Genomic DNA, 26,120 nt, shown 5'->3' on the forward strand with positions numbered 1-26,120 from the left:
CAACGACCAATATCCAGATTAGAGCTATCCCTGCACTGCAGAAATTAATCCAACAGCTTCCAAGGCATCACAATGTGCACTCTGTGCAGTGCAGTAGGTAAGCTGGTTCCAGTTGCCTGGTTAAAGTGCAAACAGCTCACAAGGCAGCCATTTACAAAGCAGGACTGCAGTGCACTAAGTGAGCGCAGGACAGTTAATGTCACCCCCCGCTGCTTTTTTTAATACTTCTGTCAGCTCAGCAACACAGTGACTGCTGCTGGAAAAAACATGCCTAGCGTTTCTGACAGCTTCCTGTGGAGTTACATGGAGAAGAGACAGACAGCCTAAAGGCGCAAAATGAGATCAGCACACGGAAAAACATGCTTCACATTTTCATGCCTGTCTCCTTCTGTTGGGGAGAGGTACATGGGTGCAGGGAAGAGGAGCAGGAGAATGAATTATGTTGTATAGACAGACAATGTACCAACAGATCTAATAACATAAGAAAGCCATCACACTGGAGAGCACCAATATAACCCCTGGCAGAATGCCACAAAAATTCAGCTATGATATTGAGACAAAAATAAAATAACTATTTCTGTATCTAGGTGCAAGCGTCACACAGCACTGTAACAGCTGAGTCTAAGTGACTGAGTCTAACCCCCAGCTCCCACTATGGGATGCTAGCTCCTGAGCCAACTTGCCACTGGAAGTAAGAGGTACACAGTAGATGAGAGAATGAAGTTAGCTCTGCTCTTCGTGACAAAATTTCTCACAATTCTGGGAAAATAGCTTTGTGCAGTGTATATCCAACATCAAGGATTTGGCCTGAAGACATCATTGTGGGGACTATGCCAGAAGTGAAGGGCAGGTTGCCAGGTCTCTATAGCCTCAGGGAGTACAATCTATTCAGGGAAAGGTGTAGAAGAAAAAGGTGTTTGAAGGGACAACGAAAACATTTACTGGTATTCAGCAGAAAGTGATTATAAGCATCACTGAACTAGCATCTATACAAAACTGGCATATCTTTACAGGGATAATAAATTGGATCCAGATACTGCTCTGGGCTTGAGTAAAGAAAGGGAAGTGAGACAGAAATCTCAGGTTTGCACAGTTTACCATGTCTCTGGCAAATTCAGATACAATTTTCTCCTAGGTACCAGAATACCTTCACATGCCTGAAAACTTTGTTTACTTGACAGAATTAGTGTTAAAAGCTCTTCAAGAATAGGGCTATATTAGAGTTTTTTTTTTTGTTTTGTTTTTTTTTTGTTTTTTTTTTTACAGTGGCTGGGAAATTGCAAGTGCTCTAAATCAAGATATACTGATGTTTACTCTGTATAGACTGAATTCACCTGAATCAAAAACTGAAAGGAACAGGTAGGCCTTCACATCCAATTCACCTTCTGTAATGCCAACTCAGACAGTTTTCTAGCTCATCTTTACTACCTTTTCATTTTCTGCCAACTCCTGCAGTATAATTTGCCTCTCCACACACAGTTCCAAGAAGTCTTCTGAATGGAAACTTTCATGTAGAGCAGGGAAGAATGTTAGCTGGTTACAGTCCAATCCTTTCTCATCCCTCTCCTTTTCTGCTCCATTTAACATCAGCTCTCCTATATCAGTAAGAAAGAGATTGCAGTTTTAGTGGCAGCCGGATGACAGCAAAATCATTGACAATTTAGACATTTGCCCAGTCTGTTCTACCTTGGGAAATGGCATTATTTATCTGCCAAAAGAAGAAAAAAAAAGTCAAGAAGTGTGTTGCTGCTGAAGTATGATGCATATTTTAACTAAAACCAGATCTGCACTCATCATGATTCAGGAAATCCCTGTAATTACTGAAGATTCAAACATTATTCAACAATAAGAAGATTCAATAACAACGAGATTCAAAAATTATATGATACTCCCTTATACTCAACAATGTACACAAGATTTTGGAGCAGCCATAGTAATGGCTGACATCCACAACCTTAAGACTGAGCTGACATTTCTCAACACAGAGTTCTTTCTCAATTTCCCCTACCTCTAAAAAATAATCAACTTCTGTACCATATTTCACAAGTCAGTCCTTTTTTTATTATTATTATTTTAAGGTCTCACGTAACAGAAAACCTAGCTTAGAAAAAGGAATTATGCTGACAACCAACATATTTTGAAAAATCTGGTTCTATTTTGAACACTGAAAAAGAATTTCAAAAGCTAATTTTTTTTTTTTTTCTTCAATTTCTCCATTGTTCTGTCCACATCTTTGGAAATTCACATTTCTTTTACCACTTCCCTTTTATCACCTGGTTTTAAGACTATTTTAGAAGTAGAACTGAAGTATCTACAAAAATCAGGGGAACAGCTACACACTTTTCCTTCTGAGGTTAAGCCATTGGGAACTTTTCAGATGCACATGAAAGCAAAACATGAAAGCCTTGATTTTTGTTCAGCATTTTTGCTTTCAGACCTTTCTGGTGGCAACATAAAAAAAGAAATGAAATGTTTATATACCACCAAAAAAAACCTGTATTAGTGCTTTTCAGCCCACAACACTATTTTTCCCAAGACTAAATTCTAATTCAGAACTCCATCCTCCATCTCGGGCTCTCTTTGTGGCTACCACTACCACAGTGTAATTTAGCCGTAAGTGGTTACCTGAATCCACTTCAGCAGTAGAGGCTGTTTCATTTCTGTTTGCTAGGAGAACCTAAAAAGAGACTAGATATTACAACACTGGAATATACTATCATGTAAACATAACTCAAAACCTTGCTGCAGAGCAAAACACAGATTTAGAACCATGTTGCAACTAAGTGCCTTGGAAATTCAAATAAATGCATTTTTAAGAACCTAAGGGAAGAATTAGATGCAAGCATAAGTGTCAACAATTAAGGAAAAGTCTATTGCCTTTTCAAAGATGACCCTCCACAAGGCCTTTTATAGGATAAAATGACACAGTCTACCGAAGACTGTCAGAATTAGAACTTCACATAAAAGCTGAAAATGTCTTGAAGATGGGAACCTCTTGACATTTTAATTGCTTCATCTTCTGATTGATAGAATTTGGCACTTAGGCACTGTGGAGAGACAGTACTAGATGCCCCACATATACAGTTCAGTGCTTAGTTCAAACCATTTAGCTTTTTTTTTTTTTTTTTTTTTTTTTTTAATCATCCACCAATTTTAGCAGCCTTAGTATCCAGCAGAGTCTTATGCATATATTTCAAAATACTGAACATTTGGGATATTGCAAGCAAAAAAATATCCTGGGTTATACTCTCACTTATCTGGGGATATTTCACATCAGAAAAGATGGAAAATCATTCTGTGGCTGCTAAATACATTCAATTGTTGTTACCGTCTCCTGAAAAAAGACCACTCATTGGATTCCATATGCACAGCAGAGCAAATTGGTAAATAAGAATCAGAGGAAAGAGGGGAATATAAATTCATCAGCAACTGCTACAGAATTTGTGCACTTCCTGTAAAAGCTTTCTACCTCACTCTTCATTCGCATCATTGTCGCTTGGTTGCTTGCCTGCCGAATCCTTCTCCTCATTCGTGAAGGCCCTTCATAACAGTCAAGAATCCATCGTGGCTCTAAGGACTGTGAGGCAACTCCCCATAGGCCCAGTCTGTTGAAGAGTTGCTCCTCAAGTATCATCCAGTCCTTAGCTGCTTTGCTGTAACCACACTGCAGCATCTGTAGGACAGAACCACTCTGTCATTGCTACATGCTTCCTTCCTCCCATTCAGTGACAGCACCGCCCCAAACTCAGAGGGACCAATCTGCTGAATGGGATGCCTATAGACCGCTGCAGACCCAGCAAATTCAGTACCAGTTGATTACTGAAAAAGTACTGTAAGAAATGCTGCTAGTCAGATATAGCAACAAATGTAAGAATGCAGCTAACTTCAGTCTCATTAAGAATAGCTGTTTCCATTGATTGCCAGCTCAAAAACACTGAGCCAGGAAGGCAGCATCACGGACTTATTCACTCAGTTTCTTTTCCTGGCCAATGTTCATGTGTAACAGCAACAACTATGTTCAGTGAAAGCAAAGTCTGAAAGTCTCAGAAGTATATTGTGCTCCCGATAACCCATAAATCTACGTAGTCCTGTAGAGAAGGTGAGGAGGAACATGAAAAATATTGCTATGTTTACCTGTACATGATTCCTGTACAAAGAGGCATACAGCTCCTGCCCAGTTCTTCGGTACCGTTCCATACAGGACACAAATCCCTACGAAAAAAATATCATTATGCCAATATGAAGTACTGCAGATAAACTGTGAGAGGCAGAAATAGGCACTACTTACTATGTCTTTTACAAGAATAATTAAGGACTACAACCTGCGTTTGTGAGCTTGACAGTTCTCCAGATGGTAAGGAGATGAGGCAAATATCTGCGTACAAGCTGCATGCTTACTTCAGGAAGGTGAACACATCCATGATCTTAACAAGGATCATTAGTGGAATTACTCAAGAAGAAGAAGAATGAAAACATTAAATGAAATTGGAAGGTTTCTTCTTTTGGAGCTGAAATAGTACTCCAAATAGTACAAAAGACAATTATCTGTTGTTGAGATTCCAAGTGAGGTAACGATCCAAGATTTCTAATTATATGTCTGCTCCTTGCTGTATAAGCAGAAAGTGCAGACAAAGGAATGAGCCACGTCATCTTTCTGCAGACAGGAAACCAACTGTTCCTAAAAATATTTTTGATATTTAGGAGCCTGAGTCCACTTGGCAACAAGTGATTTTCACTATAAATACACTACTTACTGGGAATGTGACACAAATCTCTGAGCTAGCTCTACAACTGGAAGATAGTAGAGCTGTGCCAGTGCAAAAAGACACCCACAGTAACTGTTTGCTTCACTACACAGCCCTGAACTCCATCACTACCCAAGTACTTCTGGAAACACACGTTCCAAAGCAGTCTGACAATTTTCTGGCCACTTTCCAAAATGCACACAGAACAGTGAAGGTGCATCAGCACTCGCATTTCATTTGTTATTTTATTTGAAAGAACTTCTCAACTTCCTACCTAAGCCTCCCTTCTGGAATGAGAAAAATTAAACTTAATGAAATACATTATAGGCCAAACTAGTATCATCTGAATTGAAACAAAATAAAACCTAGGGTGTTTACTGTCATAGTAATTCATCAAATTCCTGTTTTAAACTTCACTCAAAGACAATCTTCCAAGCCTTGAAAATGCCAGGTTGGTCCTTCTCTTTCTCCTAGCAACCTAGGAAATACTGGGTCCCAAGAACTTGAAACAAGAAGTATTTGTTGTCATGATACCTATTGCCTGATCAAAGACACACAGCACATTGAAAGACTGTACATACAGTTGAAGCATCAAGCCACTGCTGAGTAACCTGCTAGCTTGTTTCACCTTATCTCATGAAGGCCACCGAAGGAACAGCTCAGAGTTTGGCTTTAATAGACTCTCCTGCACTCATGAGACTTCTCTCCAGTGTTGTAAAAGACTTTTCTATGCAAAGATTGTCACTCCATCCGTATCTCTCCTTGTTCAGTATCTTGCCCTGTGACTGCCAGCAAGTAGGTGCTGGGATAAGTTCATCACCTTATTGTTCTTAAGTAAAAACAAAACAAAACAAAAAACAAACAAACAAAAAAAACCCCCACACCTGTTTGACAGTGTATTCCCTAGAAAAATATTCTACCCTTTTACAACTACAGGTTGCCATGTCTGACAGAACCCATTCAGAGATTGTGTAGGATAGGTTAGAGAGCCTCACGTACCATGCAAAAGTTCTCATGCCCATCAGATGGGTTTCTAACAAAGCTAAAAGATTCAGATTGCTGTGAGTCACAGTCCAACTCTAAAGCGGCTGTGGAAATTCTATTTCCTTACTACCTAAAGCCATGGATCAGATGGGTAACTTTTAAATGCACGGACTCTGTGCCACGCTGGCAGTGATTCTTCACAGCAAACTGTCTGACTGCTGCTTGCACTGTGCTATAATTAAGTTAACACACAAGGTCTATGTGGTGTGCTGATTACTGCTGGCTGCCAGCCAGGTCTGTACCCCTGCCGTGAAGTCACATTTATTGGTGTTTCCCTGCAGGAAGCTCCTGTTTTACACTAATGAAAGTCATTACATTTTTGTTTGTTTAAAGCATCATTAAACCTGTAATCACAGTTGCGGTCTCACAAAAGTATTCCATAATTCATATAAAATTCCCATAAAGGCTGACCTACTAAGCAACAGCATTTCTGTGCTGTTGAGCCAAGCTTAGTGCAGGAGGAGAGCAGAGACCCCAGTTTTTTGTGGACATAGGGTAAAAGCCATTCAGAGTAGATAAGCAATTCCTTCATGTATTAGCAGCCATTTCAAGATACCCACAGGCTATTCAAGCAGAGCTGGAGCCCTACTGGCAGCTGTTTCAAAGTTGTATATAGCTTGTACTTCAGTCATGGTCATCGATCAGACCCCTGAGGTCAAAGCCCACGCTCCAAAGACTCTCACCGACTTTGCTGTCCCAGCCCCTAGTCTTTGGAACACACATAGGGCTCTAAGAAGAAAAAACTTCTTGTCAGATGAGGCCAGCAGAAAAGACTAACCACTCTGGCTTCCAAATTAGCAATAACTAGTCATCTTCAACCAGATGAACAGATCCCTAGTGAACACTCCTGCAAGAAAAACATCTGGTTATAAAAATGAACAGCTAACAAAATTGGAGATCACTGTTACTAGGAAAAGAAAGAAAAACAACTTCAAAATATATCCAATAAACTATAGCATACAGACTAGACTTTCAGTGTTTGCTCAAAATAATTAAAATATATAGCAATAATTGATGAGTGACTATTAGCCATAGCCTCCTAATGAATAAGCAGCTTCTATTTCAAAGACAACTGAAATCATACACTATAGGTGGCTACCCCTTAAAATGTACAAATGTACAAATGTACACAGCAGATTTAATGCAACATTGCCACAGTTTAGTATTTATTTTTAACGAGAAGAAAGGTACTGGCTTTGATAATTGTTAGCACTGTGTGACATAATAAGGTTTGTGTTTTATATATAGAAAAGCAAATCTGAAGGAGGGAAACATGACCAGTATGCTACAGAAGATCAAACCTAAAGGCCACACTGACATGCTTAGGGTGGTATCATGCTTTAAGTCTTCCTTATAGCAACTCCTCTACTTTGCAGACCTAGGCACTTAATTGAAGTGCAATCGGGTCATCTTGCTGCTTCACATTCTCCAGATATACATACAGCTTGAAAAGATGATGGAATTTACAAGCTCTGTCTCAAAAAACACCCCAACAACAAAAAAAACAACACAATACAACCACAGCCAAATGAACAACTGGAAGCCAAAGCCATTTTTCCTCCTCTTGCAGCATGAAGACATCATGCAAATAAAAACAAAAATTATTAGCAATGAGGAACAGTATAACCAACAGGGAGAAAAATGCTGGAGCAGAGAAAATCATCATCCTAAAAATGCCCAGTGAGTAGGTTTTCTGTCATTTCTTTCAACAAAAGCAACTGAAGGACATCTTGCAATAAGAAATGGTTGGGGAAAAAAAAAAAACAAAAAAAACAAACAACCAATTGAGGTGTGACTTCCAAATTAACAATTCTTTACTGAGCTTTGGACTATTTTATATCTATATTTCCTTTTATTATTTTCATATGTGTACTGCCTACACTATTGGTGTATGTGTGTATATATACATACACACACACACCACTTAACACTGCTGCAGTCCATCAATATTCAGGCTTTCCATAATAAACTCACAAAGCATGATGCAGATTCCATATATGCCACAGTTCATTCTTAAAAAAAATACATATTATGTCATAGGAGCTCCATGCTTTGAGGCTTTCTTTTTTGAGTTACAGGCTGTGCTTCATCACAGAACACACATGTACAAAAAAGTATGCAACAATCCTCCTAATAAATAAAATTAATGTAGGTCCTCAGATAAAAATCTATTCAGTGATATTACCAGACTGTGTATCTGCAGAACAGTCAAACTACTAACAAAATTGCACAATTTCTTTTATATATGACTTTTCTGCTACTAAAGTGATGCACAGATGTCACTGTAAATCCAAGCTTTAAGATATAAATATGGTAGGTAATAAATGCTTGGACACCTTAAGTGTGACAGTTAAGCAGGCTTAAAACCTTTATGGGCAATGATTACTAAAGCCAGTATACAGAAAACAAACATCATTAGAAAGGCAAAAAAACATGTGAAATTACTGCAAATTTAATATTTCAACCATTCTCCCGTCTTGAATCAGAGAAATGCATTTTTAATGACACAGAACTCAAATGTGATTTTATAAAATTCAGTTTTACTTCAGTCATCATCTAAAGCCAATAATTGTTTTAACAGAAAATTCCTGAAATGCTATTACATAGCTACAGAGCTAGATTGGCAACAATTAGGTTTTGAAGTTAAACTCTTCCAAAATACAAACGTTGTCTTGTAGTATTCACTTCATTTCTCATTCTCATCCTTTTTCCACTAATCTAACCAGAACTTCTTCCCCCTTCCCAAAAATATGCAAATAAATCTGAATACTTCTGGACTTTTCCTGCTAGATTACAGAAAATAAATCAGCCTCAGAAGCAGAGGATTCCAGTTAGCATCCAGAGCATTACTGAGAAGCATCCAAGTGCCACAGTGAATTAGTAAAGCTGGCTGAAGTCTTCAGTTCACTGGCTCTTTGGGACTCAGCTACAGAAGACAAGGGCTTTCCAATGAAAGCCAAGTCAGTCACCAAACTTCCACATCTAACATGGTGAATCAGAAGCCAGATATCCCGAGCAAACAAGCCACCCATCCTGTGACTCAACTATTTCTCAAGGAACAGACCATGCACTGGGAAGTGAGTAGGTTCACTACTTAAGAGGAGAAGTTGTTTCATTAGACATCAGGTAGCAAACATTATACTAAGGCAAATAATGTTTTTTCTAGCAGATCAAAGCGTAGTTTGTCCTAGTCCTTGGCACATACTCTCCACACTGAGGACTGTTTGCACTCTTTTGAATCACAAAATTGTTATCGCCATGTGGATTTTATTGTTACTTTGCCAAAATTCATTTCGCTTTCCAACAGACTGTAGTTCCAGCAGTTAAGTATGGCATGTGAGCTTCGTGCCTCAACCCGCTAGGAGGCTAATGCACTCTGCCAACTGCTCCTAAGGATCATGGATGGATTCCTGGCATCGCCAGTTGGTTGGGGAATAGCAAACTTAATGAGAAAAACCTCCGTATTTCAGTGCACCATAAACATACCCACACACAGGAGTGATGAGTTTCAAGAGGATAAACCCGAACTACAGGGTACACGTGATGAGATTTCTACACTGTATTATCAGCTACACTTTGGCAGAATAGAAACTGCCCTACTTAAATACATACTACACATTGTTGCTATAGAAGCGTGCACACACATCCCTCTTTAACAGCTGATACTACTACTGAACATATGAATTCCTGTCAGAGCAGTTAGAAGTTACTTCCTAATAGCAAAAAAGCACAACGTAAGGTGAGGCCTATCCTTTATTCCTGTCTCTAAGAATACCTTCTGTGACTTAGGGATAATTCACTCAACCTCTTGAGCACAGTTTCTCTCCTGTTACAGAAGAGGTAGTGAGCACTGAAAGGTGAGGCTTTAGCAGCACTGCAACACCAATATAGGCTTAGCTCAGGGTCCAGAACACAAAGTAACCTCTTTCTCCTGGCTTCCAAAATTACCAGTTTTATAAAACAGCACATAAATAAAGGTGATATGATCATTCTATAGCTTTTCAGTGCCTGTAGAACAATCCTGTATTCCACATGATACTCTGCAAGAGAAAGTGTGAATGGGGCACAGACAAGTGCAACAAAGCTTTATCTTTAACTTGGCTAACAAGGGCAAGATGAATATGGAGTGATGGCACAGGTAAGAAACCTGTGCCCTCATTCAGGAGAAACATTTAAGATCACCCTGCAGAGATTTCTAGGGCCTCTGCTGATTTCCTGTTCTCCACTTGCAGGCACCACTACCCAGTTATACTTTCAGCTCTCTCCAAACCTTGCTCTCTAATAGAAACTTGATATTCTCACTACCTGAACTCCTGTGTATACTTTATACTGCTCCATGCATATAAACTCGTAACACATGGAAAAGTAAAATTGGTCATATTTCTTCTCCTTTTAAGGATTTTCAATAAAAATAACACGATTTAGAAATCCCTGTGTAAAGCAATTTAAAACAAATAATTCTCCTGAAATTATTACGAAACGTTGCATCAAAACTCCAGAAGAAAATAGATGTCTCTGAACCAAGAAATATGGAAAATGATTTTTCTTTCCGTATTCAGCAGAGAAAAAGAAAAATAATTGTCTCACTGCCTAGCATCTGTTTCCAGGGCTTCTCTGTACCAAAATAAAACTTTTTTCATCCACATTCACACCATTCAATTCAATTGGCACGATCTCTGTTATGCGAAAATAAAACTCTGCATCCAGCAGCTCTTGAAAGATGAGATTTCAATGCTACCAGCTTTAGGCATTAAACTCTTTGGGCTGAAATTCCATATCCAAGCTTAAACTTGAACCAGATGAACTTGAAAGAAAAAATAAAATCAAAATAGGAATAAAAAGATGAAGGAAACAAAAACAAAGATTTTTTTCACATAATGTGTAATCAAATTAAGGAACTTGGGAGTACACTGTCATAGGACAACAGTGTAAAAAACACTGAAAAATTCCCTTGGAATAGTTGCCAATAAGAAGTTTTGGAAGGGTAATGGATCTTGTGTTACAGGTTTTAGATGAACTGTAGCTGCTACAAATCAAGAAAGGAAAAATGTTCCTGGGATAGATTCCCTACTATGCATCGTGCTGGGACACACCACCTCCTATAGCAATTGCTGCTGGGGAAGGGGGGGACGGTGATTGTGGGAGAGACAGCCTAATGATTTGCATTCACCATTACATTATCTTTGTATTCTGACTTCTCTATTAAATAGAGAAAATGATTTGTATTACATAAAATTACATAGCCCTGTATTTTTGGTTTTCATTTAGCTGTTATCTAACTTGCTCACCTCTTGGGCTATTTCTTTATGATCTTCAAAGTATCTGAAATTGATAAATGAACAGATGATCATATAACTGCTTAAAAGGACAAAAAAATTCTTTGTTCAAAGTTAAAGAAACTTTTCCAGCTTGCTGCAGCATACTGTAATTTAGCTTTGAGCCAGTTATTAAACAAGACAATAATATTATAATGGAAATTGTTTAATATACATCATTAATAGCAAAGTGCCTGGTTTCACTGAACAAAAAAATGTGTGCTATGAGCAGTTTGAAATGAATATTTGATTCCAATCTTCCCTTGTGCATTTAATGACATGCTAATTTACATTTTAATTACTTCCTAAGAAATCAAAGCATTTGTTGACAGTAGAACATAATGTCAACTTCACAGTGCACTGTTGGTAGATGGTTAATGAACTTAATTAGATAATTAGTGATGTTAATTATCCTTCTATTATGAAGACAAAAATGTTACACAAGTAATGCACTTTCCTAAGAAATACCATCATATATGCTTGTTTTAACGCGGTTAACTTGAAAAGCTGGTAGAAAACTAACAGAGTGACTGGTAAGAAAAATGTTTGTTTAAATAATAATTGTGATTATGTTTCAGAAATTTTTTTTTATTTCACCTACCACGAACTGTTAAGCATGCCCCTCCCTGTATCCCAAATGTTACACATGTACACATACACATAAGTTCGTTTTGTCCAATCCCTCTCTGTTCTTCACTACTCCTACTACAGTCATTTAATGAAGGAGGCTGTAACAATACAGGATAAAAGCAGCTAGTGTTGGAAGGCACTGACCCACTACAGGCAGCTGAACAAAATGTTGAGCTTTACATTTTGGGTGATTGTGGCCAAGTCCCTAAGCTCACATCCATCTCCCACAGATATCAAAAAGTCACTGGCAGCATGTTGAGTGTTAACATTCATTTATATGCTGGGGCCAACTATTCTCTGCCCCAGCAAGAGTCTGGAGATGCACGTCAGCCTTCCAGTTCAGATATAGATATCTGCACACGAATTGTGTGACCCAATAGTTTGTGAATGATCTAAGAATTTTAGTTTCTAACAAGTAATTTCTCCACACTCCTTTGTACCTAATGCAAAAATCTGTATATATACAGCAGTCAGAACTGGGAAACAACATTAACAGCCAGAAGAGAACTGAGAACAGGAGAGAAGTTTTGTAGTCTTTTTTGATTGACTCATGGAGGGAGGGTGGGGGGGAGAAACCCAGGCAGGACTAATTCTGTACCTGTGATGTAGTTGTGATTTGTTCCAGATAAGTCAGTCAGTCTTGACACTGTACAAAACAAGTTAAAAGCTTCCTGTACAGTTTGTAAGTGCTAAAGAAGCACCTGCCTTTGTCTAAATGTGGCTTGCTCTAAATCCATAGGAAATGTTACTACTCCTTCATGTTCTTTAATCTGACTCCTTATTGAATGCAAATAATAACTCACTAATCAACACCCTTTTCCTCTGTGTACTGTACTTGAAAGCAAAGCTTTCAAATTTTGACTGGCTTCATACACCATTCTCAAATTCACAAATATTTTTCTCACTTAGGAACAACAGTGCTTAGCTCTCAGTAAATATATTCCATCTGGAGTACTGTGTCCAGTTGGAAGACCCACAGTAGAAGAAAGAGATGGAGATGCAGGATGGAGTCCTGCAAAGGATCACTAACATGAGCAAGGACTTGAGCATCTCTTATATGAGGAAAGATAGGGAAAGTTGAGACTATGTTGTCTAGGAAAAAGAGAAGGTTCGAGGGATTCTCAATATGTATAAAATGTCTAATAGTGTTTGAAGATGCATATCTGAAGGCTAGTGCTTTCAGTGGCACAGTGACAGGACAATGGGCACAAACAAATGGATGTGCCATCTGAACATCAAGAAACTTTCTTATTGTGAATGTGACTGAGCACTGAAGTTGCCCAGAGTGCTTGTGGAATTCAAGTCTTTGGAGATACTCAGAAACTATCTGCTCTAGGTGACGCTGTTTGATTAACAGCTTGATGAACAAGATGGGATACCTTCCAACTTCAGCCTTTATATGATCATTACCTTTTTCCTTCAACAGATGCATTTAAGATAAGAGACCATAATGTAACACCAAATCAAGTTCCAAGTGTTCTTTGACATTATTTACACATTTTCCATTGCAGACATTTTGACACTAAATTAGTAAGAGACTATTTTCATCTATCAATCCCTAGTTGTAATCTATAGTCATTTCTATACTGGTACAGCAGCGTAGAGACACTCTGCAAGTCCAAAAACTTAATCCAGAATACAATTAAATTAAATCTGCAGAAGCTTATAAATTGCATTTGATGGGAATCTCATTTACTTTAAATGTAACTGGTGCTCCCAGCTTACTTCGATACTGAGAAAGCCATATTTTATTTTTCTTATGAAGGAAAAGGACTATGGAAAACCATGTTTTCTTCCCCTTATAAATTTTTATCTCTGCAAAGTGTAGCAATCTTTTTCAAATATTGGCTGGAGGGAGAAGTAGGGAGAGGGAGAATGGAGAACAATATTTGGAACTGTAGCTTTGCATCTCAATGAGAGGAACAATTTATCAGAGGTACGGAGCTGTCAGTCCTTGACATGATAAGGAATAACATCAGATGAGTAATGTTTCCTTCAGACTCAGCTCCTTTAATTACAAGCCGCTTCCTTGCAGAAGAGAGACAGAAGATGCAGAAACACCAATTTCATGCACTTGTGCCTGAATAATGTCTTTGTGCTGCCTTTTCCAGATGGCAACCTTTTCACTGGAGGAACTAATGATGTGGGCATATTTAGGGAAAAACCAATAACGGAGTCTTTAACCTTCAACAGCAGAAAGCATGTTGTACAAAATGTTCCTTGGGATACATTTACAAATATCAATTACATTGCTCACTGAGGTGTAATCAGCTGTAATAATCAAAATTAATTTTAAAAAATAATTAAACAGACCCCAGGGCAAATAGTCGATGCTCTTGCAGTATGACATCACAGTCTACATATGTACCTGAGCAGAACTTGCTCACTCTAAGCAGCAAATGATTTTAAGGAATGAGAAGGATGCTGTGGCACACTGAAAAAAAGACTGCTCCTCAGCAAGGCACTATCATCAGGCACATTACTTGGGTATCATAGTTTCTCATCAATACACCTGAAAATGAAGCAGTGATCACTGGAGATAAAGTTTCAGCCTGCTGCAACTTAAGCTTGAGGATTCAAATGCCTTTAGCTGGTGATGTAGCAGACAGTCTCTTCAATAGAAGACAAGACCTTGATATGTTCTGCACTGCATTAAGATGAGAATGCCAAGTTTTAAGGTGACCCACTGAAACAGCTCTGAATAGTTTCTCAATGCAGTGCTTCCCCACCCCATAGCTACTCTAACCCCAGCGCACACAACTAACTGGTTTTCTGGACAATCACCTAGCAAAAAACCACAGAAATGTCTCTCTCTCCATGTGTAAAGGAAAAGCTTAAAGATGAAAAAGCAAGTCCAGCTGCACCACTTCTAGTATGGAACAAAGAACATAGAGGTTGGCAATAGAAACTCTGTGTACACTTCAGACCCACCTTTGCTTTATATAAGCTCTCCTTATCTCTTGACACAAAACTAAGATTTGGACCTTTAATCTTCAATATTAGGTAAGAAACCAGAGACCAGTGCTATGGTAATACCTGATCCTTGTAATTCGATGTCTTAAGGACAAGTTTTACATAGTAGTCAAAAGCAACATCATTAACACGTTATATGTTAAGGCTGCCTAACTAAGTTCTTTAGATCAATGACCATATTAATGGCCATGGCTTGATACTATTACAGCATTACAAATAATATATCCCTGGCTACTGTAACTTCTTAGATATCACACTTAGTAAAACTTAAATTGTTATAGTACTCCATTTTACAGCTAGCAGTGTAGGATTCACCAAGACTCATCATACAAAAGACTACAGCAGATAAATGAAGTGAAAATGCACCTGTATGTAGGCACTACCAATTCATTATTAGAGTTATAGCCTGGAAACAAATACCAGATTCCCACTCAGGTAAGTGGGGCAAACCATTCTCACGCTTCACTCTCTCATAATTAATAAATAAATAAATAAATAAATAAATAAATAATAATTAAAAAAAATCAATATTGCCAATGTAAGTAGCTCATGAAGGTAGATCTCAGTGACTCACAGTCTTTAGTTTGTTACCTGGCTATTCTATTTTCTACTGTTCCCACCATAAAAATACATTCTTTCCTTTCACTTTTTTTGTCTTGCTTTTTAAACTCGATTATTTATAAAGCTTATAAAATTTTTGAACATCAGAGTTAGATTTAAAATTACAGATATTATTATGCCTCAGTTACTTAAAAGCACTACTAAAGAACTAATAGATAATGTTGACAAGCAGGATTTAAGTCATTAAATGGGAGGTACATGAAGGAAGATGAAAAGCATGGATAACCAGAAATACTATTAACAAATCCAGTTGGTAGCACAACTTCTGAACTTCCTTTTCCACAGAGGCATGAATTCCTAAATACTGGACATGCATAAAGTTTCTCCAGCAAAAATAGCTACACATGCACACAAAATGACAGTGTTTCTAGGATAAACCATGTTTTCTTACCCCATGTGAGCTACATAATCATTCCATACATGGGCAGATGATCTGTTAGTCTAAAGCTATTTCACAGTGTCAGTGCTGCTCCAATACTGATCTAATAAACTCTAGATGACTGATTATGGTCATGTAGATACCTCTGTCCAGTCTGCATGAGTGCACCAACACTACTGCAAAAACACTTGCACTGCCCTCAGAGAGTTCCAACACTGCTTATTAACTTAAGCTCTAGATCATCTCCCACCTCATTCACTGAAAGGCAAACTCAAAGTAAAGCTTCCTGGCAATTGCTATCCAGGAAATCAGAAAAAATTACTCGTCTTTTCTTAGTCTTGAATGCTAGGAAAGCAACTTTAGTAGCAATGGGTGTCTAATTTCCAAAAGGAACATTTCAGAGATACCCAGAAGCCTTCCAAATCCAGACAAATTCTCCAGAACCATGCCAGAGGAAAAGGAGAGACAAAAAAAGACAAAAAGCAGATGTTACCTCAGATTTGCATGTTATTTCCTTTGTATTTCGGCTAGGCATCAATCTCATAGCTGAAGAAAGGCTTTCACTCCAGGAATTATGCTTGCTTTGAGACAGGCCTAGTACTGATTTATTCTGAAGAACTCTCTTTTCAGATGCTGTCAGCCCAAAAAGAAAAAAAAGATCTTGAAGTTGAGCTTTTGGGAAGGTCATGTATAATGTATTATCTTATCTAGCGAACATCGAACACCTTGTACTTACAAGAACATTGAAAGCCTGTATTTGAAAGTCTTACTGAGGTTTACCATAGAAAATTGTCATTGGGATGACCTTTACCCAAATACCTCCTCCTCCCTCCCCTTCCCCCCCATTAAACTGTTACATTATATGGGATACAATTGTCAAAGAATGTCTTTCTTGCAGGTCAATGCAGAAAACAGTCACAGTAGTAAATTACTAAAAATGAGATGAGTACAGCCAAGGAATCCGCAGTTTTACATTATGTGCTGTATTTACTGCAATGCCTTTGCTTGCTAAAGTGAATATTATGTAAAAAAGTAGAGACCTAGAAAATTTTGCCAAGCCTTTGCCATCATTTCTTCCCATAAAGGAGTGATCTCAGTTATCTTTATATCCCTTTCTCTGTCACTTCCTTTTACAGAGAGATCCATGTTGTAAATGTCCTCCAGTGCCTGCCGCCTCTGTGAGATGAGCTGCTTCCAGATGATTTCTATTGTTCTCAGAATCTCCTGATGAACTAAGACAACAAAATGAATGAAGAATCAATTTATCAGTAGCATGTCAAGCAGCAGATAAAGTAAAAACATCTAATTTGGAAAAACACTGCTGGAGTCTGTAAAGTTGTTCATTCTACTCACTGCCTCCACACATTCAAAGCCAGACTATTTAGTCTAATGCACAAAAACACATTTCAGCTGCCTGAGTGAAATGAGTAGGAGCTACAAATGATTCTTTCTGTTCCTCTCTCAAAAAACATCTCATCAGAAGTTTGATGATCTTATCACATGGAGTTCTAAAGCACCTAAATGTGATTCCTCAAGAATCAGCAATGGTGGAAGGAAACAATCCAAACATGCCAAGTCATAAAACAATCTGATATAGCAGCAGGAGCTGTACAAGGAAGTGCTGAGCTGTTCTGCTGTCTTTCCTTGCAAGTCAGACCAACTTGGAGTATGCCTCTGCAGTAAGGTTCAATTGACAGACTCCTCAATGAATCGTGCCCATATATTTTCACTTTTTTCTCTAAAGAGCCACATGCTTCTTCCTATGTATAAGAGATAATCTATATGCATCCTGAAAAAAAGAATCAGAACTATAAATAGCAAGTAGCAGTGCACTGATAGTGGTAATGATCTGATGAAGAGATTGCTAAACATATCTATTATTCCCAAGGACATGGAATATGAATTTGGAATTAAAATATATTGCATAAAAAAATCCTTTTCTACTACGTGATTTGCAGCTCCTATAAACTCTAAAGAGAGAATTCAGCAGCGTGTGCACAAGCTGTATGGATAGCCGTCTGGGCCAGGCACTTCTCTACTCTGTAAGCTGACGTCAGTGTGTGCAATGAATTACCATCATCTGGAGTAGGCAGGCTGCCCACCTCTTCTTCACTGGGTGCAAGGAAAATTTGGTGATATGAAGCCAGTTTTGGTTTTGCATCCACCCCAAAACCTTCTGGATAGCTATGGCAAAAGAAAAGGAGAGCATGTGAGGAAAGGAGATGTAGAAAACCAAGAACAGTGAAAAAAGCTAGAGATATTTCCTCTCATCCTCTCCTATCTGATTCATGTAGCAGGTCAATATTCCCAGGTTCAATTGCTTACAACAACCAATCAGATGACACTGCAGAATTTACTGGAAACAGAAACTAAATGACAGCCAATCTGTCTTTTCAAGTTATGGAGCACTCATTAAGATCCTATGGATCACTATGTTCTACATATGCAGTCTTATCCCTGTAATCCATGGTGTAGCTACCATTTACCTCAATAAGCCAAAGCACAGGACTGTTCTGAGGTAGCCCAATCCACCTCCACCATCTACCTCTTCTGCATCTCCTGAGCACCTTGTATGCAACCTCTTTGCTCTTAATTTCCTCGCTGGAGTTATCTCCCATTATGCAGTAAACACTGTGTTGCTATATCTTAGAGCTGATCCGCTTACTTATTCAGTTTACAAAAGCCACGTACTTTAGCACCATGGTACTTGTATCACGTATTATTACAGTTAAGAACATCCTGGCCAAAAAAAATTATACTTGTTAGGGTGTGGACTGTCAGAGAATAGGTAAAGAACACCAGGAATTTCAGATAAACAGTAGTACTCAAAGTAAATGTCTGGTGGCTTTATGAAGTTTGTTACAACTCATACATGGATCCAGAAATGCTATCAATAGCTGGAGAATAAAAGATCACGGCTCTTCTTAAAATCCATGCAAGTAAAATGGACCGTCACAAAATCTAAAGCAGCTTGAGAGACCCCAAATGGTCAGGAAGTTCATGAACTGAGAAGACTAGAGATTGAAAGAATCAAGCATGAAAGCATCCCCTAGCATTTGCCCTGTTCTCATTCTTCTCTAAGGGCCAGAATTAGACAGTGTAGGAGTCAGGGCCACCTAGATCTTTGTTCTGACCTACTGAAGGCACTTGTAACATACTGTATTATAGTATATAATACTGTAGTATTAATTATTAGCAAGTATTATTTTATTTATTTATTTATTATTATTTAATTATATAAGCAAGTATTATATAAAACATAGTATTATTTCAACTGAAAGCAGGCACCACTGCAAGATGCCCCTTTCTGTACCCACTGCTATACATGATAGCACAGAGTTAAGTAGACATACTGAGACAAACATTTGTACCTGCCAGAATTCAGTTGGCAAAGGCAGTGCATTAGGCAGATAACGAAATTATTACTTGAGTTGTAAGTTGCAAAAATAATGTCCCACTGCTCCTGCAGAACACTGAGAGCATTCAGGACATTAAACTGTTCTGGAAGTGACTGTTGTGGCCTGGACAGGCAGTAGAGGATGGCTCTGTTTAAGCAGCTGTACACGGTACTGAGGTAAACATCCTTTTGAGAAACAGGGGCTTCTAAGACCTGTGAAAATAAAAAAAAGAAAACAGTAGTGTACTTGGCTTGTTCAAAGAACTCCCATCACCAAGGATCCATTCCTTTCCACTTCTTTTAGTTGTTGTAAAGTTATTTCAGGAATATTCCCCCAGACCATTGGTTAGGTAAAAACTCACTCTTTCAGTAGTTATGTGAAAGTCTTTTGAATTGCGGAAGAGTAATTTTTTCTCATTCAATAATACATGCGTAGGCAACAGACAGTGGCACAGGCAGAAGAGCTAACAGTCTAGCTCTGGTTGTCATTCACAGCCACAATGAGCTAATGCGAGAAAACAGGAATAACAACAATAAGCAGATTACAGCCATTTTCTTGAGAATTGTGGCATCACCACCATGCTGTGAAACAGAAAATGTTGACAATGGTTTGAATAAGTCTTACATGTGACTCACCCTTGTAATCTGCTTGGCAATGAAGAGCAGGATTTGCTTGGAGTCTGCGGCAAACATTTTGCTGTTCATTTTCTCAATCAGCTTCTGAGCAAAATAAGTAACGTTCATCATGGATACAGATGCAGTTGATTCTGAAGAGCTATGAAGATCACTATTCCCTGGAGAGGATACAAGAGGGTGATCATCCCAAAAACATACTGGGATGTAAAATAAGTGAGATCTGAGACTATCAGAGCTGAGTCTTAACGAATTGATGTCTATTACTCAGAGGTGGGACATGTCTAAGAAAACTCTATGTCTAGCAGAAACAAGTTAATTAGACTGGAGGGACAGAATTAATCTCACTAAAATGCTGTCATGAAGGTCCCACCAATGACTCAGCAAGTACAGCAGCAACAAAGTTAATAAGGGCTGTTTCCAGAAGCAGGCAGGGAATATCCTAAGTTTACATGTTACAAAACTACAGTAATTTATGCAATCTGGTCTGTGGCAGAATTAAACACACAGACCAGATTGTTGAATAGAGTCCTACATATTGTTTCCAAGTCTGCCTAATAGTTACAGCTAAACAACAAATGTCAGCTAACTAATGATCTGTGTCTCACCACTCACCTCTTGGTCTTGTTTTCCCTTCATCTTGGCTGACGGCATTGAAGATATCCATAGCAGAAAGCAAGACTTTTGTCTGAAAATGTTTCTTCTGCTCACTGGTGGCATCCTCTGGAGAAGCCTGTATAGTCACCATGTACACATTACTACAGCAGAAAAACACCTAGAAAGTTAAACTCTGAAATTAATTTCTAGCCTTTATTCAAAGGCCTTTAATTTCAGTAGATCTTGTTTGGTAAAAGTTGTGCTCACAGTAATGAGAAGAGATTCCTAGTGAAGCAGCATAACCTGAGATAGCTTACATTGTCAAATATCTCCCTTAACACCCTAGGCACTGCTTTAGAAAGGAGAAAAAAAAAAAAACAAACAGAAAGAACAATAACTCTATTTCATTTCCATGCTTTAATCCTTGCTGAGGGCATATGAAAAACTGATGCAAGGTGACAAGTTATCTTTGTCATCATATTCACGGAGAACTGGCAAACAAAGGCAAAACAATAGTTCTCATAGAAAGCCTGTGAAAAGTACATGCCTGGACAGTTAACAAATGTAGCAGCAGACCCTCATACCCTATCTGTCAGAACAAAACATCTTACATAGGTCTACCCTCTAACAGAGAGCCAGCACAATGCCCTTCTGCATACTGAGCACAAGTGAAGTTTTGCACAAGGGTAGAATGGAGGCTCACAGGTGGTTCCCAAGAAATCTTGTCCTCAGTGAATCTGGACTATTGACAATTTGCTGATTTAATCTTTCCAGTGCTCTGAGTGATTGGAATTCATAACCAAGGTTCAATTGTTACAGTTAATTGTTGATTGTTTTTATTCATCTATTTTAAGAGATGATTTGGGGTTATTTGGGTACTGAAAAGAAATTGGGGAAAAAAAAGAACAGTATACAGTAATGCTTCATGTAAAATCTTTTGTTCTCAGAATTCAAGGGGTAATTCTAATGATACATAGGCATTACTAAGGAAAAGGAAAATTTTCCATGCCTTACTTTAATGTTAGGTTTTTCCTGAAAAATGCATTTGCTGTTGTCTAAAGGTAGCATTCTCTTAGTTGACATGAATGCAGAGTAGGTAGAAAAGAAGTCTCTTCCTTGCAGATAAGGTTAGAATTCCATTAAGTATGTTGTCCAGATCTGCCAGAAAGTTATGCATGCTAAGAGCTGTGATCCAGCCTTGTTCCGGGCTGCTGACATTGCTCACTGAACACATCTCTTCGTCACTCTTAGCCCTTCACTAGGCCACTAGCACGTTAACTGCCTTCTGTCCTTCCACCCCTATTGCAAAGCAGAGCAGCAAAAAGGACTGAGGACTACAAAAGAAACCTCAAGAAGCAGCTCAAGTGGATGTCCTTGTTTGCTTGCTGGGATGTTGAGAAGACTGTCCATCAGGAGGATGTGCATGAAATCCCACACTTGTTTCTTGGCAGGATGTGGGAGGCATGGGAGAGAAGAAGAATCAGTACAGCCCTTCCCTTCAGCAATTGCTGGACCATCAGGAGTCAAAAGACCTTCAGAACCTCCCTGTAAAACATGGATGAACAAGAAAGGGATTTTAATTTAACCTTCTTTTTTTTGTTTTTTTGTTTTTTTTTTTTTGTTTTTTGTTTTTTTGTTTTTTTTTTTTTGTTTTTTTAAATCAGCAACACATTTCTGAAGGATTTGTGCTGCCTCGCATTCACATACCTTGGGTGTTCCAGAATGGAAGGCAACTACAGCCAAAGTTTTCAAGAAGTCAGGACAGTGCCACACTGGGTCCTGAGTATAACTGTGATAGATCAAGCACAGAAATTGTATAACATTCCCCGGATAGACAATCTCCCAGGAGACTTCTGCACCTGCAATGGGCTGAACACAAACACCCATCTGGTCAAGGCAGCATTCCATACTCAGATAAAGCTTATCTTTGCTCCTTTACAGGTATTCCTAAGCTGGTAAGCAAGCACCACCACCACCACAGGGAAGCCAGAAAAGGCACAAATACCTAACTCCCAGCTTGCAGGCTGAAGATTTACCCAATCAAGATATGTAACCTTTCTTATCATAAAGAATGAGCAAAATGGGTGATGCTGGGAGTAAAACCCTAATCCCTATGTTCAGAATTCTTAAACATAAGCTTACCGCATCAAACGTGCAAACATTTTGAAGCCCATTTTGAAGCTCACAGTTAGGCTCAGTACTGCTACGAACCTCTAACACTCACATAATTTGTTATGCTATTCAACTTCCACTTTTCCTTGTATATGGGAACTGCTGAGTCACGGCCTGAACCTCTGATTGATCACCTGAGGTGACCAATGAGTCAGCCAGAGGAGCACAGGCGAAGGCAATTCTAGACCTATTTAAGAGCTGGCTACCAGTGGGGAAGGATCTCTTCTGGAAATCTGCTCTGCTAGAGTTTTGTAAGTGAGCCCAGGATAGGGGTAAGCTTTCTATCTATTCTCTCTTTGTTATCATTATCTCCTTTGCCAAACTCTTGTTTACTTTGTAATTATAACATTTTAATATTCATTGATTTATATACACCTTGCTACAAAAGCCTTACCTTGTCCACAATGGCTCTAACCATTTCTAGCAGTAAAGCAGCTGCCTCTGCACACAACCCATTTTTGAGGACATTCTCTGTATCATGCTGCTGCAAGATCCACTGCAACATAGAGTCAAGATCCCCCTACATCAGGAAGACATATTTTTAAGAAGGGATCAGATTTATGACACATCAAGAACACCACCTGCTCAAAGAAAAAAAATTACAAAACCTCAATTCAAATCTTCACATCTAACCCTAATGTATTGCCCCCTTCTGAAAGACATCTTTGGCATTATTTGTGGGGTGGAAAGCCTTACGCCTTCTCAGGACACCAGGAAGAAGTACCGAAATCCACTAACTTTGAGATTTTAATGAGTCCTGACAACATAGGAACAGATACGAAAACTAATCTGAATTGCCTTCTAATGTGCATTAGGTATTAAAAGACTTGAAGAAATCTGCTCTGAACACATTTCCTGAAATCAAACTTAACTTACTTCATTCTTAAAGTGTGAATGATTGATTTTAACAATCACAAAAACTAAGTATGGTAGCTTTCTTGTAAATCCTGCCATACAAAAGGCCATAGAATGTCAAAGTGGTAAAGTTACAGCATCTTCATGCTTGTCCACTACTTCTTTCTTACCTTGGCTGCTTCAGGTGGCTCACTGTATGGAGTTGCAAGAAAGAGCCCTGCCACCAGCAAGTAGATCTCAGGGATGTGGACATGATCAGTCAGACATTTTTGCAACACAGAAAACCCAAAAATCAAGATGGAGCCACTGTTAGGTACCAGAGGATGAGTTTTTAAATTATCTTTAAAGGAAAAGGAAAACATTCTGAGAAAGTGTCTACAAATGAATGCCATATTAGAAATAAGATTACTGACTCAACTTTATCCTCCTTTGTATGTGCCCTAGGCCACTCGTAACTCTGCTAGATCTCAACATTAGAAGTTCACAAAACTACTTAAGACTAAAAGGTAACAATTTTTCCCACTGCCACTTTTGTTACAGGAGACTGTTCCTGAATTTTTCCTCTTTTCTCTTTATTCTTGCCTAACCACAGATCTATTGCCAAGCTGGGAAGAAGCTGAAAAAAAATACTTAGAAAAAAGAAAGCTGAAAAAAACTTAAAGGAAGATGAGATTCAGCACACAAGCTGACATTTGAATTCTTCACAGGCTTGTGATGTAACTTGATTTTAAACATGAAAAAATTCATGTCTGCAAACTCTCATCAGAAAAGCCAACAACTCCAGTGCAACCAAGCAGCTTCCTTCCACTTTTCACCCCAGAACAGCTGAGGTACTAGGATAAGCCCACTCTGAAAAGTAACACCAGTTCTTGGTCTAACCAGATTAAAGAGAATTCTGCTACTGAATTTGATCAAGGGATTGTTTCAGGAGCATTAAACCAACACACACGTACCCATTAGAATATTCAATCCAGCAGTGCTGTTTTCCAGCCAACGGCCAGCCACTATCCCTTCCTTGAACTTGTTCAGCAGCAAACGATTGTGTAAAAAGTACAGCAGTAGCTTGATTCCTAGCACAACTGTGCTAGAGTGCAGGTAGCTCTGCGTGAACAGCAGAAACCAGTCTGGCCCTAAAGTTAAAAAAGCCTCCTCTTGTGCCCTAGAATAAACAGAGAAATGGAAATACATGGAAAGAGATAGGGTAAATAGAAGTTTCCTCTCTTTTAAAATCACCTCTGAGTAATTTTGACACCCAAGTTTTTCTGGAAAAATTCTGATTAAATTTTTGCTTCAGCACAGACTGATGAAGATGTAAAGACATTTGCAGTTCAAGCCATTTCATTCTCGCTAAATTCAACATCTTTTTACAAAAAGCTTATTAGCATTATGTTCCCTCTGAGAATCAATAACTGATATAAACTACATCACCAACTAGGTCTTTCAACCTAGGAAATTCAAAATTCCAGTTTAAATTCTGAAGTCCAATGTAAGTTAACAAATGGAAATGCACAGTTACAGCATCCAGCAATCCTCCTTTTGCTTATTCAAGGTACAACTATAACGGCATGTTTATGACTGATAAGGGATTTTAATTCCACATTCGCTTCTCAGACAGTTGAGATTTTTCCAACTCTTGTCATGAAGAAACAGCAAACTCTTCATTCCTTCGAGATCTTTTTCAGAAAACTTGAAGCTTTGTTGCTTTTTTTCTTTAATGGAGATGACTGTGAACCCAGATAAATTATTGCCAAAACAATTATGAATCTACTCTGATCTTATCCTTTTTCTAACACACAAATAACATTGTGTTTTGTCATGATCAAATATCAAAAAAGAGGAAGTCTAGAGGAATCATTTTTACCTCCCAAATTTTCTACTTACTCAGAGGACAGATGAATTTTGGCTGAGCAAATTACATCTAACAGCATCTTCAGTAACTGGTTTCGAAGCCAGATTGTCTTTCCAGATGTTTGGCTTAAGGCTATAAATATCAGAAAGTATTAAGACTAATGAAGAAACTAAACACACGTTCCATTGCTTTGATGAACAACTTTGTTTGCGTTACATTATCCCAATGGAAGTACTTCCAACGGTTCTTACAAAGTAAAAAGATGCCACTATCAGATTTTACATATAAGACTTTCTACAAAAATTAGAAATGACTACTGCTTACATTGTAAAAGTTCTGTCTTTAGAGCTTCTTAAAACTCATCTGAACTACATGTTGAATAATGATCCATAGGAAGCAATCTCAAGTTAACTAGAGAGGAAAAAGTGAATAGGAAGCATTTGCTAGCTGTGATATCTATTCCATAGGTATAAACTACAGTTATTGGTGTCTGCCTCATATTGTTTAGGGATGCAATAACCCGTATCATCTAAACAGAGATCACAGGCAAGGAGAGTCAGTTGTTTGGAAGCTCCTCCACACGTAGGAGACTTAAATGAATGGAAATACTTAATAGGTGCAGAGGTCCGTACAATTATCTGCTATAAGTGTAGCAAGTCATTCATAGAAAATCCAGGTTGTCAAATGAAATTTTATTCCATCCAGTACGTTGGAAGCAATTTCAATGTAATGGGCCTTCATTTCAGTGTGCATCTGTGAAATCCAACATTATGTGTAAGGTCTGGACAACACAGTTAAAATATTGGTGGCTTAGCAGAGAGGAGGATCCTGCTAAAGACCGGGTCTTCCCACATGAATATTGTGACTAACACTCCATTATTCTTCACACTGGGACTTTGTAACAATGCAA

The 26,120-nt window shown here is 38.4% G+C and overlaps 1 protein-coding gene across 9 annotated transcripts in view; it reads right to left on the minus strand.

Moving 5' to 3' along the window:
• Positions 1–26,120, minus strand: part of WDFY4 (WDFY family member 4) — a 133,850-nt gene that overhangs the window by 50,046 nt on the left and 57,684 nt on the right. For 7 of the 9 annotated variants that reach the window (XM_052677693.1, XM_052677694.1, XM_052677696.1 and 4 more), the window contains exons 29-44: positions 25,243–25,342; positions 24,315–24,520; positions 23,532–23,701; positions 22,901–23,026; positions 22,042–22,203; positions 21,682–21,879; positions 20,353–20,470; positions 19,741–19,898; positions 19,079–19,317; positions 17,782–17,891; positions 16,748–16,939; positions 16,201–16,340; positions 4,135–4,212; positions 3,470–3,673; positions 2,626–2,677; positions 1,429–1,595 (exon numbers count right to left, since the gene is read on the minus strand). In XM_052677693.1, coding sequence (XP_052533653.1) covers positions 1,429–1,595; positions 2,626–2,677; positions 3,470–3,673; positions 4,135–4,212; positions 16,201–16,340; positions 16,748–16,939; positions 17,782–17,891; positions 19,079–19,317; positions 19,741–19,898; positions 20,353–20,470; positions 21,682–21,879; positions 22,042–22,203; positions 22,901–23,026; positions 23,532–23,701; positions 24,315–24,520; positions 25,243–25,342 — 2,420 coding nt within the window. The remainder of the gene's footprint in view (positions 1–1,428; positions 1,596–2,625; positions 2,678–3,469; positions 3,674–4,134; positions 4,213–16,200; positions 16,341–16,747; positions 16,940–17,781; positions 17,892–19,078; positions 19,318–19,740; positions 19,899–20,352; positions 20,471–21,681; positions 21,880–22,041; positions 22,204–22,900; positions 23,027–23,531; positions 23,702–24,314; positions 24,521–25,242; positions 25,343–26,120) is intronic. The other 2 variants (XM_052677697.1, XM_052677698.1) reach the window with 2 other exon arrangements.

The sequence above is a fragment of the Tympanuchus pallidicinctus genome, unplaced genomic scaffold, assembly GCF_026119805.1.
Source record: "Tympanuchus pallidicinctus isolate F22 unplaced genomic scaffold, pur_lepc_1.0 scaffold16, whole genome shotgun sequence".
In the NCBI taxonomy this organism is placed as follows: Eukaryota; Metazoa; Chordata; class Aves; order Galliformes; family Phasianidae; genus Tympanuchus; species Tympanuchus pallidicinctus.